The sequence below is a fragment of the Colletotrichum aenigma genome, assembly GCF_013390185.1.
Source record: "Colletotrichum aenigma strain Cg56 chromosome Unknown KSG_Cg56_contig06, whole genome shotgun sequence".
In the NCBI taxonomy this organism is placed as follows: Eukaryota; Fungi; Ascomycota; class Sordariomycetes; order Glomerellales; family Glomerellaceae; genus Colletotrichum; species Colletotrichum aenigma.
This window is the reverse complement of record NW_023500912.1, coordinates 1,079,225-1,092,126: the sequence shown is the minus strand read 5'-3', so window position 1 is coordinate 1,092,126 and position 12,902 is coordinate 1,079,225. Positions and strand designations below refer to the sequence as shown.

The 12,902-nt window shown below is 54.1% G+C and overlaps 3 protein-coding genes across 3 annotated transcripts; all 3 read right to left on the bottom strand.

The window, feature by feature from the left end:
• Window positions 1-4,219: 4,219 nt before the first annotated feature.
• CGCA056_v009331 (uncharacterized protein) lies at window positions 4,220-5,119 on the bottom strand (the record flags this gene model as incomplete). The annotated part of the gene is made up of 1 exon (XM_037324578.1): window positions 4,220-5,119. The coding sequence occupies one exon, from the start codon at window positions 5,117-5,119 to the stop codon at window positions 4,220-4,222; it is 900 nt and encodes a 299-aa protein (XP_037177020.1).
• Window positions 5,120-5,775: 656 nt separating this feature from the next.
• Window positions 5,776-6,969, bottom strand: CGCA056_v009330 (uncharacterized protein; the record flags this gene model as incomplete). The annotated part of the gene is made up of 1 exon (XM_037324577.1): window positions 5,776-6,969. The coding sequence occupies one exon, from the start codon at window positions 6,967-6,969 to the stop codon at window positions 5,776-5,778; it is 1,194 nt and encodes a 397-aa protein (XP_037177019.1).
• Window positions 6,970-10,574: 3,605 nt separating this feature from the next.
• xgeA-2 (putative xyloglucan-specific endo-beta-1,4-glucanase A) lies at window positions 10,575-12,296 on the bottom strand (the record flags this gene model as incomplete). Its single annotated transcript, XM_037324576.1, has 4 exons — window positions 10,575-10,842; window positions 10,903-11,348; window positions 11,549-11,604; window positions 12,056-12,296. 4 exons carry the CDS (start codon window positions 12,294-12,296, stop codon window positions 10,575-10,577), a joined length of 1,011 nt encoding a protein of 336 aa, XP_037176394.1.
• Between the last annotated feature and the right edge of the window lie 606 nt (window positions 12,297-12,902).

Sequence of the window (12,902 nt, the reverse complement as noted above, 5' to 3'; positions counted from 1 at the left end):
GGTTGGGAGAGCCCCAAGCAACGGTGAAGAGAGAGGAAGCCAACCCAGACGGCGATCATACGGCAGCATTGGACGGACGACATGGTGCGGCGGCATGAACGTCACGGACCAAGCAGCACCAGGCGCGGCGGCTCATGGCCAGGCTCAGGTCGCGACATGCCCAAAGTGTCCGTCCCAACTGGTCTCACACGCAGAGTTTGTCTCATGTCGGCTGGGCTCGAGGATTGGCCCAGGGACCAAGGGGGTTCGGATGAGTGGCGGCGGTGGTGGTGGTGGTGGCCGTCCCATTTCTTCTCAGATTCTGCAGATTCTGCGTAGGCTTCTGCAAAACTTTCGTGCAGCGACTGCGTGGTGATCGGGAGTCGAGCCGAAAAGAGGCATGGAGCAGCCTTGCAGATTGCCTCCTAGCTACTACTCATGCTTGCTTCATGATGCGCCTCGCTCAGGCCAGGGTGGAGGCCGAGCAACCGAGTGCTGCGATAGAGACCATGTCTGTCTACCTAGTCTCTATCTAGCCAGTCTTCCAATAGGCCCCTCACCCAACCCCGGGATGCGAGATGACGAAAGAGGGAGACGAGATGAGTTGAGGATATGGAAGAGCGAGAACCCGACAACGCGGGCGGGATGCGTGGTGCACGACTGGCAGAGAACTTGGAGGCGAAGGGGGCGCATTTGCGGTGCAGCAGCGTCCCAGGCGACCGCGAAGGGCATAGCGCGGCCCCCCCCCCCCCCCCTCCGCCCCCGCCCGTTGGCCGCCCGTCGTCCCCTTAGTGCTCAGTGCAACGCGCCCCCGGAACAGAGCGAAGCCCCCCCACCGTGAGCTGCCCGCTTACACGAGGGGACAGCTCCAGCACTCTAAAACTCCCCCGGCACGCTCTAAAACAGCATCGCGGTGGAAATATCCACAAGCAGACGGATGAATCCAGCTCGACGGGGCCATCCACTTGGAGAGGGCATGAAGCGGACGAGGCGGCCTGCGGCAGTTTCTTGCGGTGAATGGGGGCCAGAGGAGCGAGTGCGGGATGGTGCTGCGACTGTTTAGAGACTGCGAGTGTGTCTGGTGCACAGAATGTGAAGCCATCTGGTGGTGATGTGAGCTGATTCATGTTCATCTAGAAGGATGCCGTCTGATGGTTTGCAGCTATTACTGCGATAGACTCTAGACACCACGAGGAGATCCAACCCAACGTCAAAGCGGAAGAGTCCAGGTCACAACAAGACAGCCTGCGAGTCGTGCCATTAAGCTCATCAGCAAATTGAACCCGCAGGAACGGCGCGACCGGGTGAAGTGAGGCTGAGATAACCTGCGCCGTTAGCGCCCGGTGTCACGCATGTCCGGGTGCTGAATTAATTAAATTAATCTATCGCCAATGCTTGTTCAGTGGGTGTCGCGCACCGCAGCGGCCCAGAACCAGAACCAGCTGGTCGCCGCCCCTGGTGCACCACCCTTCCCTTCGTTCTTCACTTTTTTTAATCTATCGTCCCTGAGATCTGGGTGGCGGGTGTCTTTTTCCCCAGATGATCCAGCAGTTGATTAGATTGATTGAAGCTTGTTTTTTTGTCTGCCACTCATTTCGACATCTCCGCGGGTTTTGTGACTGACGTCCGTTGAAGAAACATTCCGTTTAGAGATCAACACCAGAACTCTGGATTTCGATGACTAAAACGCCTCGTAAATCTGGACAATCATCTCGTTTGTGCCTGCCCGCAAACTCTGTCCTCCTTGCCGTCGATCCAGATTGACTTTGGCGCGGTCGGCTGCCATCTGGCTCTTGCATCGTTAACAGTTGCTCTATCGCCCGGGCTCCTCCTCTTCTCTCTCTCTCTCTCTCGTCTCCTTCTCTCCCCTTCGCCCCCGTGTCCTTGCTCCTTCGCAGCCAGCACGACGCTTGGGGCAAAAGATCTTCCTGCGAGGGTGACATTCTGTTGAATACGACGCGAGCTCAGGGGGGAATGTAGTGTAGGTGACCCCATGATCCGGAACGACTTCGCTTCGGAACCGACCAGCGCCAACCTCATCTCGCCCAACAATCCTCCTCCCATCGCCTCGCGCCCGGCACCAGACGTGCCGTGCCCTGCCATCAATCTCCCACTCACCTTAACCCAAAAGCTACCGAAAAGAGGCAATTGATGGTTGAGCGAGCCACAGACTGCAACACCAACAGAGTCCAAGGGTCCCCAGCCCCACCCCCTTTCAGCGAGATCGCATTGCGATCAAACAGCCTCATCAGGGGGTCCACGCTCCCTGAGACGCCTCCTCAAACCGACCGGGTCTCAACCCGCACCAAAGGGCAAACCACCCACTCACAGGTTTCCCTTCGGCAGAAGCAGACGGCCCCGGGCCTTGTTTGACCGACATCTCTTCCCGTCCATCTCATACACAGGAGGAGCTGGTCGCATTTTTTTCTTTCTGACGTCGTCCCTGGCTGGCTTTGCGCGCGTATCCGTCAGCGACGACTGTTATTGTTATTTTGTGAGCACCGGTCGGCAGGCCCGCAACCCGCACGCAGGGCGAAAGGCAACTTTCCAGCTTTCGCGATTGCCAAGAGGTCGTGTTTGATCTGTGCATTGGTGTACCTGATTCCTTCCCAAAATCGGTGCTTTTGGGCATTTTTCTAAACTGTCGCTTCCTCTCACGACGACTCCTGTTAGGTGGAATGAGAGGCAAACCGTCTTGGCAGGGTGAGAACCGCGGCAGCAAGTCAGGAATAGTGTCTTCTCAACTCGTCAGCATCTATTTCAAGTTCATCAGCTCCTCGCTTTCGCTTTCATGGCCACTAATCATTCCTCATATCGAAGAAAGTCCCACCCGTCAATCGTGAGTGCACCTTCACCTCCCCCGATCCAAGGACCATCTAGACCTCGGTCTTTCCCGACCTCTCGACCCAACACCGGCAGCAAGCGGTAGCGAAAATCCTTAATTCACCTCATCCAACCCGTATCGACCTTCCCCGACTCAGTCCCCCCTTCCATCCCCATATCTCCAGTCTCAAGCTCAACCCAGCGCTCATCGCATAACACAGATCCCCCCCAAGCCTCCCCAGCCTCGCCGAATTCCCGAGGAACCTGACTCACATCAGTCCACGGCTTCGTCTGAAGTCCAGATGACAGCCCACCACCCACTTCTCTGCCCTTCCCCCTTCCCCCTTCCCCCCTCTCATTATGCCGTAGATCATATCTCTTCGTCCGGTCCCAAGTCGCAAGCTGCACAGACCCAGACGGCCACGTTCCGTCTGAAGAGCAACGAAAGAAAAAAGGGCAAGTGTTCGTCAGCGCATTGTGCGTCCACCCGCGCGCCATTTCGGCCTGACTTCCATCAGATCTCGCGTTTGATGCGCACGCGCAGCCCGCGGTGCCCCCCTTCCCTCGTGCCTGTTCCTGCTCGCACCCTGATACTGTCGTACGCAAGCTTCCATTATGCCGATCGTTGCGCCCAGCGGGCTTTTCCCGAGCTTTCTTGCGGGCGGGTCGGTGTTGTTCTGGACGTCTTTGGGGAATGTTGGAGCTTTGCTTGGAGATACATGAATGCGTGGTCCGCAGGTCAGAGGCTATCCTCGTGTATGCCCCTCCATCGCACTCATTTTTCCTTAATCACACTTCTGCGGGAGGCTTCTTCGGGTTTGGCTTTTGCTGCGACCAGAACTCAAGCGTTTTTACTGTGACATACCCCGTATGAAGATGAGTTTTGCCAAGTGGGCGTCCAATTACCACCTATGAGCTATATCAGAAGAGCGTTCCTTTTATTGTTATCGTTCTCGTCGTCCTTTTCGTTGTTATCTGTGCCTTCGTTATCGTCGTCGTTATCACCATCGTTGTTATCGTCGTCTTGGCTGTCTTCGTACTATTACTACTGTTCTGTTATCACTCACCGCCCGGAAAGCTGGTTTCATCCGCCCGAACAAGATGAAAAATAAAAGGTCATGAATAGCAAAACTTGTCTGGTATCCAACTTCATCTGCCTTTTCGGCTAGCTCGCCTAGGTTTCTATCGAGCATTCATAGGACTAGTTGCTTTATCTAACCGTCTACATCCACTACCTTTTTATCTTGCAAGAGGGCTACAGGCAGCGACGATAGACAACAATAACTATAATGGCCACAGCAATAACAAGGTCAAAGCCACGGGAAGAGATTGAGGACCTAGATGGAGACAAGGACCCAGACAGTGACAAAGACTAAGATGGAGACAAAGGATGACAGCAAAAGAGTAAGTATTGTGCCTAGTAAACCACACGCTTGCCTGCCTCATCTTGCCAACAGAAAACGCACCGGTATCTGCGAGCCTTGTGCTTAGGCCTCCACTGCGCACCTGCCTGTGCTATTGAGCCCCTATCGTGCAGCCAGTCGATAATACAGCCGAGATCACTAACGTGGCATCCAAGCACCGCCATCGCTTGCCACTCGCACTTTTCGTTCTGCACCTCAGTCTTTGTAAAGGGAAATTTATAGTCAAGGTCGTGGTTTGCCTTTCCAGCGCCAGGGCATCCGCAAGCAAGTTCCGCCGAGCAGAGGACGTTGTCGAGAAGTGCCTGACCAAGCTCGTTATCGAATCCTTTTCCGAGAACGACGTGCCGTAGAGTTTTGATGCTGTCGAGAAGTTCGTAGAAGTCGCCAAGCCACGTCCACTTATTGTTGCGCTTTGGCAGGTTGAGGAAGAGCTCATTGAGATGAGGCATGTGTTGGAGAACAGACATAATGGCGTCAAGACGTGTTCCCTTGTCGCGAGGTAGGTTGATGCTGACAAAGTGCGCATGGTCGAGGGCCTGGGCCCATAGCGATCGGAGCTCGGGATGGGAGCGGTACTCAATGCCGGGATCGTCGTGGATTCGAGCCAGCTTGATCCAGCAGTCGTCGTCGAAATGGATCATGTTCATGGAGAAGACGAAGTTCAAGATCTCGTCTCGGATCTGGCGACACACCAGGAGCAGGCCTGGTCGGTTGCACTGGCAGGTCTCGCAGGCCTTCTTGCAGCGTCCGCAGATCTTGGATTTCTGTCGGGTCTCGTTGGTGGTGAATGGCTTGACGAAAAGCAATTTCTGGCGAGGGAAGTCATCGGTGTATTCGTATATCATGTTTCGCAGCTCGCGGGGAAGACGAAGAATGGCGGGGGTGGTGGCCATGGTGAGTGTGAAAATGAAGGGTGTAATGTGAAGGGGGTAAAATTTACCAAGGTAGGTGTGAAGAAGGAGAGTTTTCACCTTGTTCTTAATTGCCTAGGAAGGAGGCTTCCGAAAGCTGAGGTGTTAATTCGGAAGGTGCGTTGAAGCTGGGAGCACCTTCCTCCGTAAGTTGGTAGTGTCAGTCGGCTATCCGGGTGTGCTCTACAGCTTCAAACGTAGTACACCTAATACTAACATAAGGACAATAGTAGTAGAGAAAACGATAACGCCGATGGACCACGGTGGGCGACGATGGCAGACGACGATGGCAGACGACGATGGCAGACGACGACAATAGATAATAATAACAGAGCCGATATACGAATCACACGCCTGCGTGGGGAACACTGCCCGTCTAGCAAAACTGTTAATAAGTGGGTGAGGTACAAGATTAACGCACGATTCGCTCAGAGGCAGAGATGTACTTGGCTCCTCTATTTAACACATTTTGACTCTGAAAATCGAAGGCCTAAGCATCTATATTCAGGATACGAATGGCATTGGTTTGGCATCCGCGTAACTAAGGGCGTTTTTTCCTTCCGTCGTCGCTGGTCTGGCTTCAATCTTGCCCTTTCCTCACTCTTGGCATAGCCAGTCTTTGCCGTCATTGACCTCATCTATCCCACTGCCCTTTCCAGCTTGGCAGTTATACGGCCGTTATATGCTTCTTTCAATCGCCGCGAGGCTTCCGTGCAATAGAGCGTCAACCGGCCCTCACGACGCAATCCATCAGAAGTGTATTCTGCCGTACGAACTGTGCAAGACCCGCCTCGGATATGCCACCATTCTCTCAGTTGCTCATGTTTCATGAGCTGCGTTGTGAAATAACAACCGAGTATTACGCTCCTTGGGTGAGAACCACCGTGATCACGCAACACAGTGACAGGTGCCTTGCCTAAACGGGCACGCTTATCCTCAAGGCTGCAAATGCATAGCAACTGCACCGAACAGCTGACCTTCTTCGAAATCGCCTCGACGTCTTCCTTCTGGGAACCATACGCAAGTTTTAAGTCATGCAGACTCTCAATCTTGTTAAACGCTGCGCAGTATGCGTCGAGAAGGGGCTCTGCATCCCACCGCCGTCTGTTGATAATCCCGAAACAGACGGTGGACAGCCGGGGGCTGTGTTTGATCGCCGAGGAGAACCACTCCGGCTTCGTGACGGTGTTCTGACGAATTGAGATGTGCATGTGACGGAGATAAGAGAGGGCGTCTTTCCACAACGACTGCATCTGTCGCGGTGGTTGGATCTCGGGTCCGCTCGCTCTCTTGCCAACTTTGGCGAGACGGAACCATGCGCCTTCGTCAAAGTTCTTGGGATACTCTGATGCATAGCCGTCATTGAAGTAGACCATGTTTTGGATGAAAAATAAGTCGAGGACTTCATGCCGCATCTGGCGACAGACGCGAAGCAAAGACGGTCTTTTCCAGGCGGAAGGGAAGGGAACCCCACTCGATTTGGCGCGAGCCACCCCGCTCAAGAAGAACTTCTCGTCCACTATAAGTCTGGCTGCTACAAGCTTGTGCAGTGGCAATATATTTGTGTATTTGTAGATGAGGTCCCGGAGTTCCCTGGGGAGGCGGAAGATAGGGAAGGCAGCAGGCGCAACGGGTCCTGGGTAGATGTCGTTAGTTACAGAAGCACCAGAAAGAGTGATGACGGCTGAGGCAGCAGTAACGATAGGCCCAGATGCTTGACCAGAGGCGGCATCGAGGACCGAGGCAGACTTGGAATTCGCGGTGGTGCTCCGAGTTCGCGGTGCGCGGTAAGGCGCTGGGCGCTTTTTGATCAATTTGGCTTTCCTAGGCATTTTTGTTGATTGTGGAGAGATAGCTTTCGAGATTTTGGCTTGCAAATGTTTCCCGGAAGAGGATAAATAGTATGACGGCAAGGTGTGATGCCCTGTGTGAGAAGACGAAAAGGTGCCCGAGGGGGCCATCCGCATTCATTAAAGCCAAGACTAAAAGAGTCTATTGTCAGTTTTGAGTTCCTATAGAATTAAATAGCCATCTAGGTGGCAGTTGGACCTCCACTGTGACGGGCACATGAAGATACCTTGAGGAGGGCTCTCATCGTCGCTACCACTACCGTCGTCATTATCATCGTTCTCACTACCATTATCGTCGTCGCCATCACTACTCCTATCCTCCTTATCGTTATCGTCCTTCGTGAGATAAGTATTTAGCTACACAAGAATTGTAGTCGCCCAGGCGCAAGAAAAATAGGAGATCTCTTGTTTTCACCCATAGAATCTTGGATGGCAACGGAGGTCTAGTAACATTAAGTTTCTCGGAAGAAAATATGTTTCGAATCATCATGATTAGCTTTCTGGTGAACAACCTTACACCAGAGTTGCAGCGCTTGATTCCGCTCAAGGCATGTCTGTCCTTCCAACGGTAACTAAAAAGTTTCTTTGAGTTTTGGCATAGGTAGCGTCCGGGTAATTGTAGACCTTGGAATAAACTCGGTCAACACTCAAAACAGAAGATTACCACCGAACGGTCGGAACCGACAAGGCTGGCCCAAGCCCCGAAAAAGCCTTGGCCCCGATGCCGCGAACCGACACGAGATACCCTTTTAGGCAATCTCATCACCCACGGAGAACCACCATCCGAACCACGCAATCGCCGCCCAAGCTCGGCTCTGATCCGCATCATATCCTGCGTCTCCACGCCCAATAAGCGGAAGGATCAACTGCCCGCAATCCTGGGATCCTAATTGAAATCCTCCGGGACGCAACGCTGCCAGATTAACGAATGGAACCGGATGGCGACTTATCAGCGCGGGAAACGGGATGAGATTGCTTGCGTCAGATCTGTCGTGCGACTTTGTTTATTAGGATCGGATATGCGCTAGGCAGGGGATGGATGAGGTTATCTTGACGACGTTTTGTCGCTTGTTTTGACAACATCTCTTGTGACAGAGACGTCTCATTTCGATGTCTGTTGTTTGAACTGAACAAAAATCGCTGACCGCAACACGACTATTTTTCTCACAAGTAAAGTACACAATCGTAATGCTTGGTTCTTAAATAAACGTTCCACGTATTTTAAAGCTACCGCAAGCCTTTTCGCGGCAAAATTCGCGTCAGGATGTTTGTTGTTGTTCATCGTGACGCCCCATGGCCATGAAAACACCAATGACAAAACTCGCGACAAATATCTCTCACGATCGCCAATTGAGCACTCAAGGAAGCCGATGAAGGTTTAAATACATTAAATAGGTATTGTCCATGCTGCTTGCATCATAATTGGCTCACCAAGACTCCATGTCAACCGCATATCCAGCCTCAATATCACGCAGAGGTCCTCGGCCATTCTTTTCCCCGTCGCCGCCTCCCTCGCCACAGCCGCACCGGCGGAGGCAGCCGCCGGGCCAAGAACCTCTCTCCTGCGGGCCGTGCGGCAACACTCATTCAGCTCGCAACTGCTGGCTGACTGGCCAGAAAGAAGGGAGCCGGAAGCGCCCAGCCCTGTTGAGCTGAACGGCCCCATCTAGATCTGCCTCTCCAGACTCTCTACCTGAGCTACGCGGGCCAGCTGGAATGCGAATCTTGACTCGCCCTCTGGGACACCACACTATTTTTGTTATTCTGCACCGCCGCACCCGTGACGCGGATCGACGGGAGAATCGACATTTTCTTCAAAAACACACGAGTCCAAGCTAGGAAAAAAACAAGGGCCCCGTCGGCGGGAATGTTCTGGGGTTGATCAATTTCCAACGGGAGACCGCGGCACGCTATCTATGTCTGGCAGAAACATCTGGAATGCCGTCCCGCCGATGGGAGCAAGACAATGTCTTGTTACGCGTTGAGACCTCATGACGCCGTGATTCAATCGAAACCGAGGATGAATAATGGGCGGGTGGGAACGAACATCTCTCTGCTGAGATGTTTGTCTTGGGCCCCTGTCCCGACCGGAGCTTTTTGCCTTTTCTCCCCTCTCCCTTTCTTCCCAGGAAAGCGGACGAAAAAAGACAACAACAATAACGACACGCACAACTAACTCTCTCGATGTCTCTCTCTCCACCCCAATCAAAGGGGACTTTCCGCAAAGATTCCGATGTGGTGGGTTGTCCCGCGCATTGGCTATCCGTAAGCTTCGCGGCAAGTCAGTTGCCGCGCAGGACAGGCACCACCTTGCAGCGCGCAAGCGCGCCGTCACCAACGGCTGTCAACAGCCAGGCCTGTCAGAAAACCAAAAAAGAGTTTTTGCTGCCCGCTGGCCGCTCATTCCGAGATGCTGAACCCTTCCCACTCTCCCGCCCGTGTCCAACGCGGCCTGGCTCGACCCTGGAACGTGGGTAGCACTCTCTGTCTGACGTCGTTGTGTGGGGGGAGGAACAGGACCTGTGTGTTTTCCAGCAGAGCCCAGGCCTCTCTTCTTCTCTGAGAGCATCTCTGTTTGGTTCGTCTAGCTGCCAGCTGGGCGTTATTCCACCTGTGTGCCCCTCTTCAAGTGACAAGAAGATTCGCGGGCGCCGAGTCAAAAAGGCCAGGTGGCCCCTGGCTCGCCGTGCATCTGTACCTGCGTCTGCCCAGGCATTGGACCGCTTGGCCGCCTGTCGAACCCCGGTCTGGACGCGGGCCACGCCCCCAGCTGGCTGCAGTCAGCAGTGGACGTGTGTCCCCGTCTGGTTCCGAAGGATTCTCTCAGCGGTGCTGGATTGAGGGGAGGGGGTACGGATAAGTTTAAGGGGGCGCGCGAGCGTCTCTCTGGGCACTGGGCAGAGGAGCAAAAAAGGCTTGTCAGTGGGGGGCTCCTGTCGGCTTATTTTCTGCTGCCGAGAACGAAGATACATAAGATAATTCGCCCAGGAATAAAACAAGGCACGAGGTAAATCCACATCTGTCAACAGGAGAGAGAGCCTCGGCGTTGAATTGAATTGCTTGGCCCTTGTTTTTTTGTGCTTCGCTTGCGGCTTGCAGCTGTCAGAGTGGATGCTGTGCCAGGTTGACAAAATCACCGCGAGTTCCGGGTACGGCAATCTGCATTGTCATCATCAATTGGTGCGGTGGAACATTCATGTCGCCAAGCGAAATACGATAAATGCCATGGTCGCGCGTCACATGATTTTTTAATCTCAATTTTCGATTTCGATTTGTGTTTATGCTTGATGCGCCAATACAACCGTTTAAATAACCCGAAAAAAACCTCATTGAACAACAAGACGCGTTCAAGATTGAACGTAAAGAACATGCATACGTATATACAATGGTTAAAAATGTTTCATTATTTCGGGTTCCCAATCATTAGTCTAGATTTCTTTGAATTGATATCACAAATGCTCGCTGTGTGTAATTTGTGCGTAAGAGGAGCCAGCAGAAGAGGTTGTAACCTAATACCCCATGTCTCAAAAATGTACACATTACTGGTGATATCGGTCTCTTCACCTCTTCTTCTTTCGCGTTTCTCTTTACGAGGATGCAATGTCTATTGACAGCGTCGGCACGCGGAAGGTGACGACCTTGGTCGCGGACAGCGCTTCGGAGCCTAGACCCATGTAGCCGAGGTAGGTCGCGCTGGTGGGGAACTTGACGTCGGTCGCGAGCGCGGTGACGGAGGCCGGCAGGTCGGTGAGGGTCGTGACGAGCTCCGTGAGGTCGCCGACGAAGTGCTCGGTCGTGGGCGCGACCCAGGTCAGGACGTACTGCTTCAGACTGTTCTGGCCGCCGTAGAGGGTGCTGCAGATAGCATGTCAGCCCAAATCAGTCCTCCACGTTCCATGCATCGCGAACACTTACAATGTAGTTCCGTTAATAGCCTTGGTCGTAAGAGCGCCGGAGCCCGACTTGTAGCCAATGGGCTGCGTCGCGGCGCCGAACGTGGCGAGCCACACCATCACTTCGTACGCGGCGAGCGTCGAGTTCTGAGCGGAGGTCTTGTCGTCGTCCAGGAACATATCGATGGCGACGTTGGTGTTGGTGTCGTTCTCCGTCAGCGCCGTCTCGTCCGTCGTCGTCGCCGAGTCGCCGTCCGTGGTGTAGTTGCCGACCGCGTACGACCACTCGACGTCGACCGCGATCTTGGAGATCTTGGAGATCTCGAGCGGGAGGACGGTGCCGTCGACCTTGATGTTGGGGAAAGCGTGGACGGGCTGCGTCTCGGGACCGCGGGGGTAGCGCCAGGTGACCCAGAACTCGGGCGCCGAGAAGTCGGTCGCATAGGTTTGGTTGTTGAAAGTCGTGACCTGGTGGTGGCCGGGTTAGCTGCGATGGCCTGCGGTGGTGGTCGCCGGCTACGACATCATGATGGGCGTGAAGCCGGGTAAGGCATTGAGGCGCAAAGCAAAGTTACACCTTGACGACATCATGACCCCGCCAATCGGCCAAGGTGCGATAACCGGAGAAAGATTGGGGGGGGGGGATGGAGGGGTTCTTGAAGACGTACATTCATGCACAAAGCGCCATCTGTACCCTCTGTCCAACCCCACTGGTTGGGGTTCACTGCGTAAAACATAAATCGTCAGCGAATTGTCATGATGAAATGAGGATAATTTGAACACATGTCTGGCCAGCTTGACAGCGGGCGAGGCCGCGGCAGCAAGGTTGGCCGCACCCAGACAGGTTTCGAAATCAAGGGAGCAAAAGTCAAACAGTCTCTTTTTGCCATTGCAGAAGAGTGTAAACATGACACAGGAAACTCGCTCCGGATTCGCTGGGCGAAGGAGCAAACAAAACACGGGAGCCCGTGTTGCCGTCGAGCATGAGGTACGGCTGCGAAAGTTCAGATGACAGCGTGCCGGCGGGAATGAGGCTCGACTGTGCATCGTGTGTTTCGGTCCGTGCCGCTCACGTCGAGTAGGTCATCCGAAGGGACCGTGGAAAATGAGGCGTATGAGACGCACATCATGAAGATGTTGCTGGGCCGGACATGAGAAAATGGATGTAGACTTACGTGTGTACTCCTGGCCCTTGGACAGCGGGTGAAGACCCATCGCCTTGTCGCAAGATACCATCGCCGTGATGCCATTGTTGTTGGGCGTGCTACCAGGCGTGGTGGGATCTCCCGTGAATAGAGGAGCTCCGCCAGATGCTTGCCTTGAGGCATCGAGGCCGAGCAGGATACCGAGTGTCACTCCGATAGGGAGGGCCAGCAGGCCAAAGTTGACGAGCCAGCGGAAGCCCAGAAAGCCCATGGCGAGAGTAAAAAAACGAATGTAGTGAGAAATGAAAGGAAAGAAAACGAGTGTAACTTGAGCCTTTCCCGGAGCCTCTGCTACTGTTCGGGCTGGTCTCTCTCTCACTGTCTTCGTCTGTACTCTCAATCCTCAGCTATGCTGCGTGCTGGTGTCGTCCGAAAAGATGGCGAGGAATATTGGTGTGTATGCAGGGCCTCGCGCAGGCGGAAATCCGAACGAATTCGTCTACTTCTACTCGCAGCAGCAGCAGCACCGGCGGCACATGCAGAGTGAAGCGAGAGTGGTCGTCGGTGACGGTGACGGCGGTCGTCGCGTTCTTCTTCGGGTATGGAGGGTTAAACGTTGGTTACCTAAGGGTAAGGCGGGCGTCAGGCCAAGGTAAGGTCGACGAGGTTCGTCCGTTCCCGAGGAGCAGCAAGGCGTCAAGTGTGTGTGCGTGCGTGCGTGCTGAACCCAAGGCCAGGCAAGGTGGTGCAGAGCAAGGCAAGGTCAGGTCAGGTAAAGGAAGGGTATGTTAGGGATCGCGGAGCGGACTCGACTCGACTCGCGCAGGGCCGGTTCGGTACGACAGGGGGAAAAGGGGTGGAGGGACAGGAATGGGGG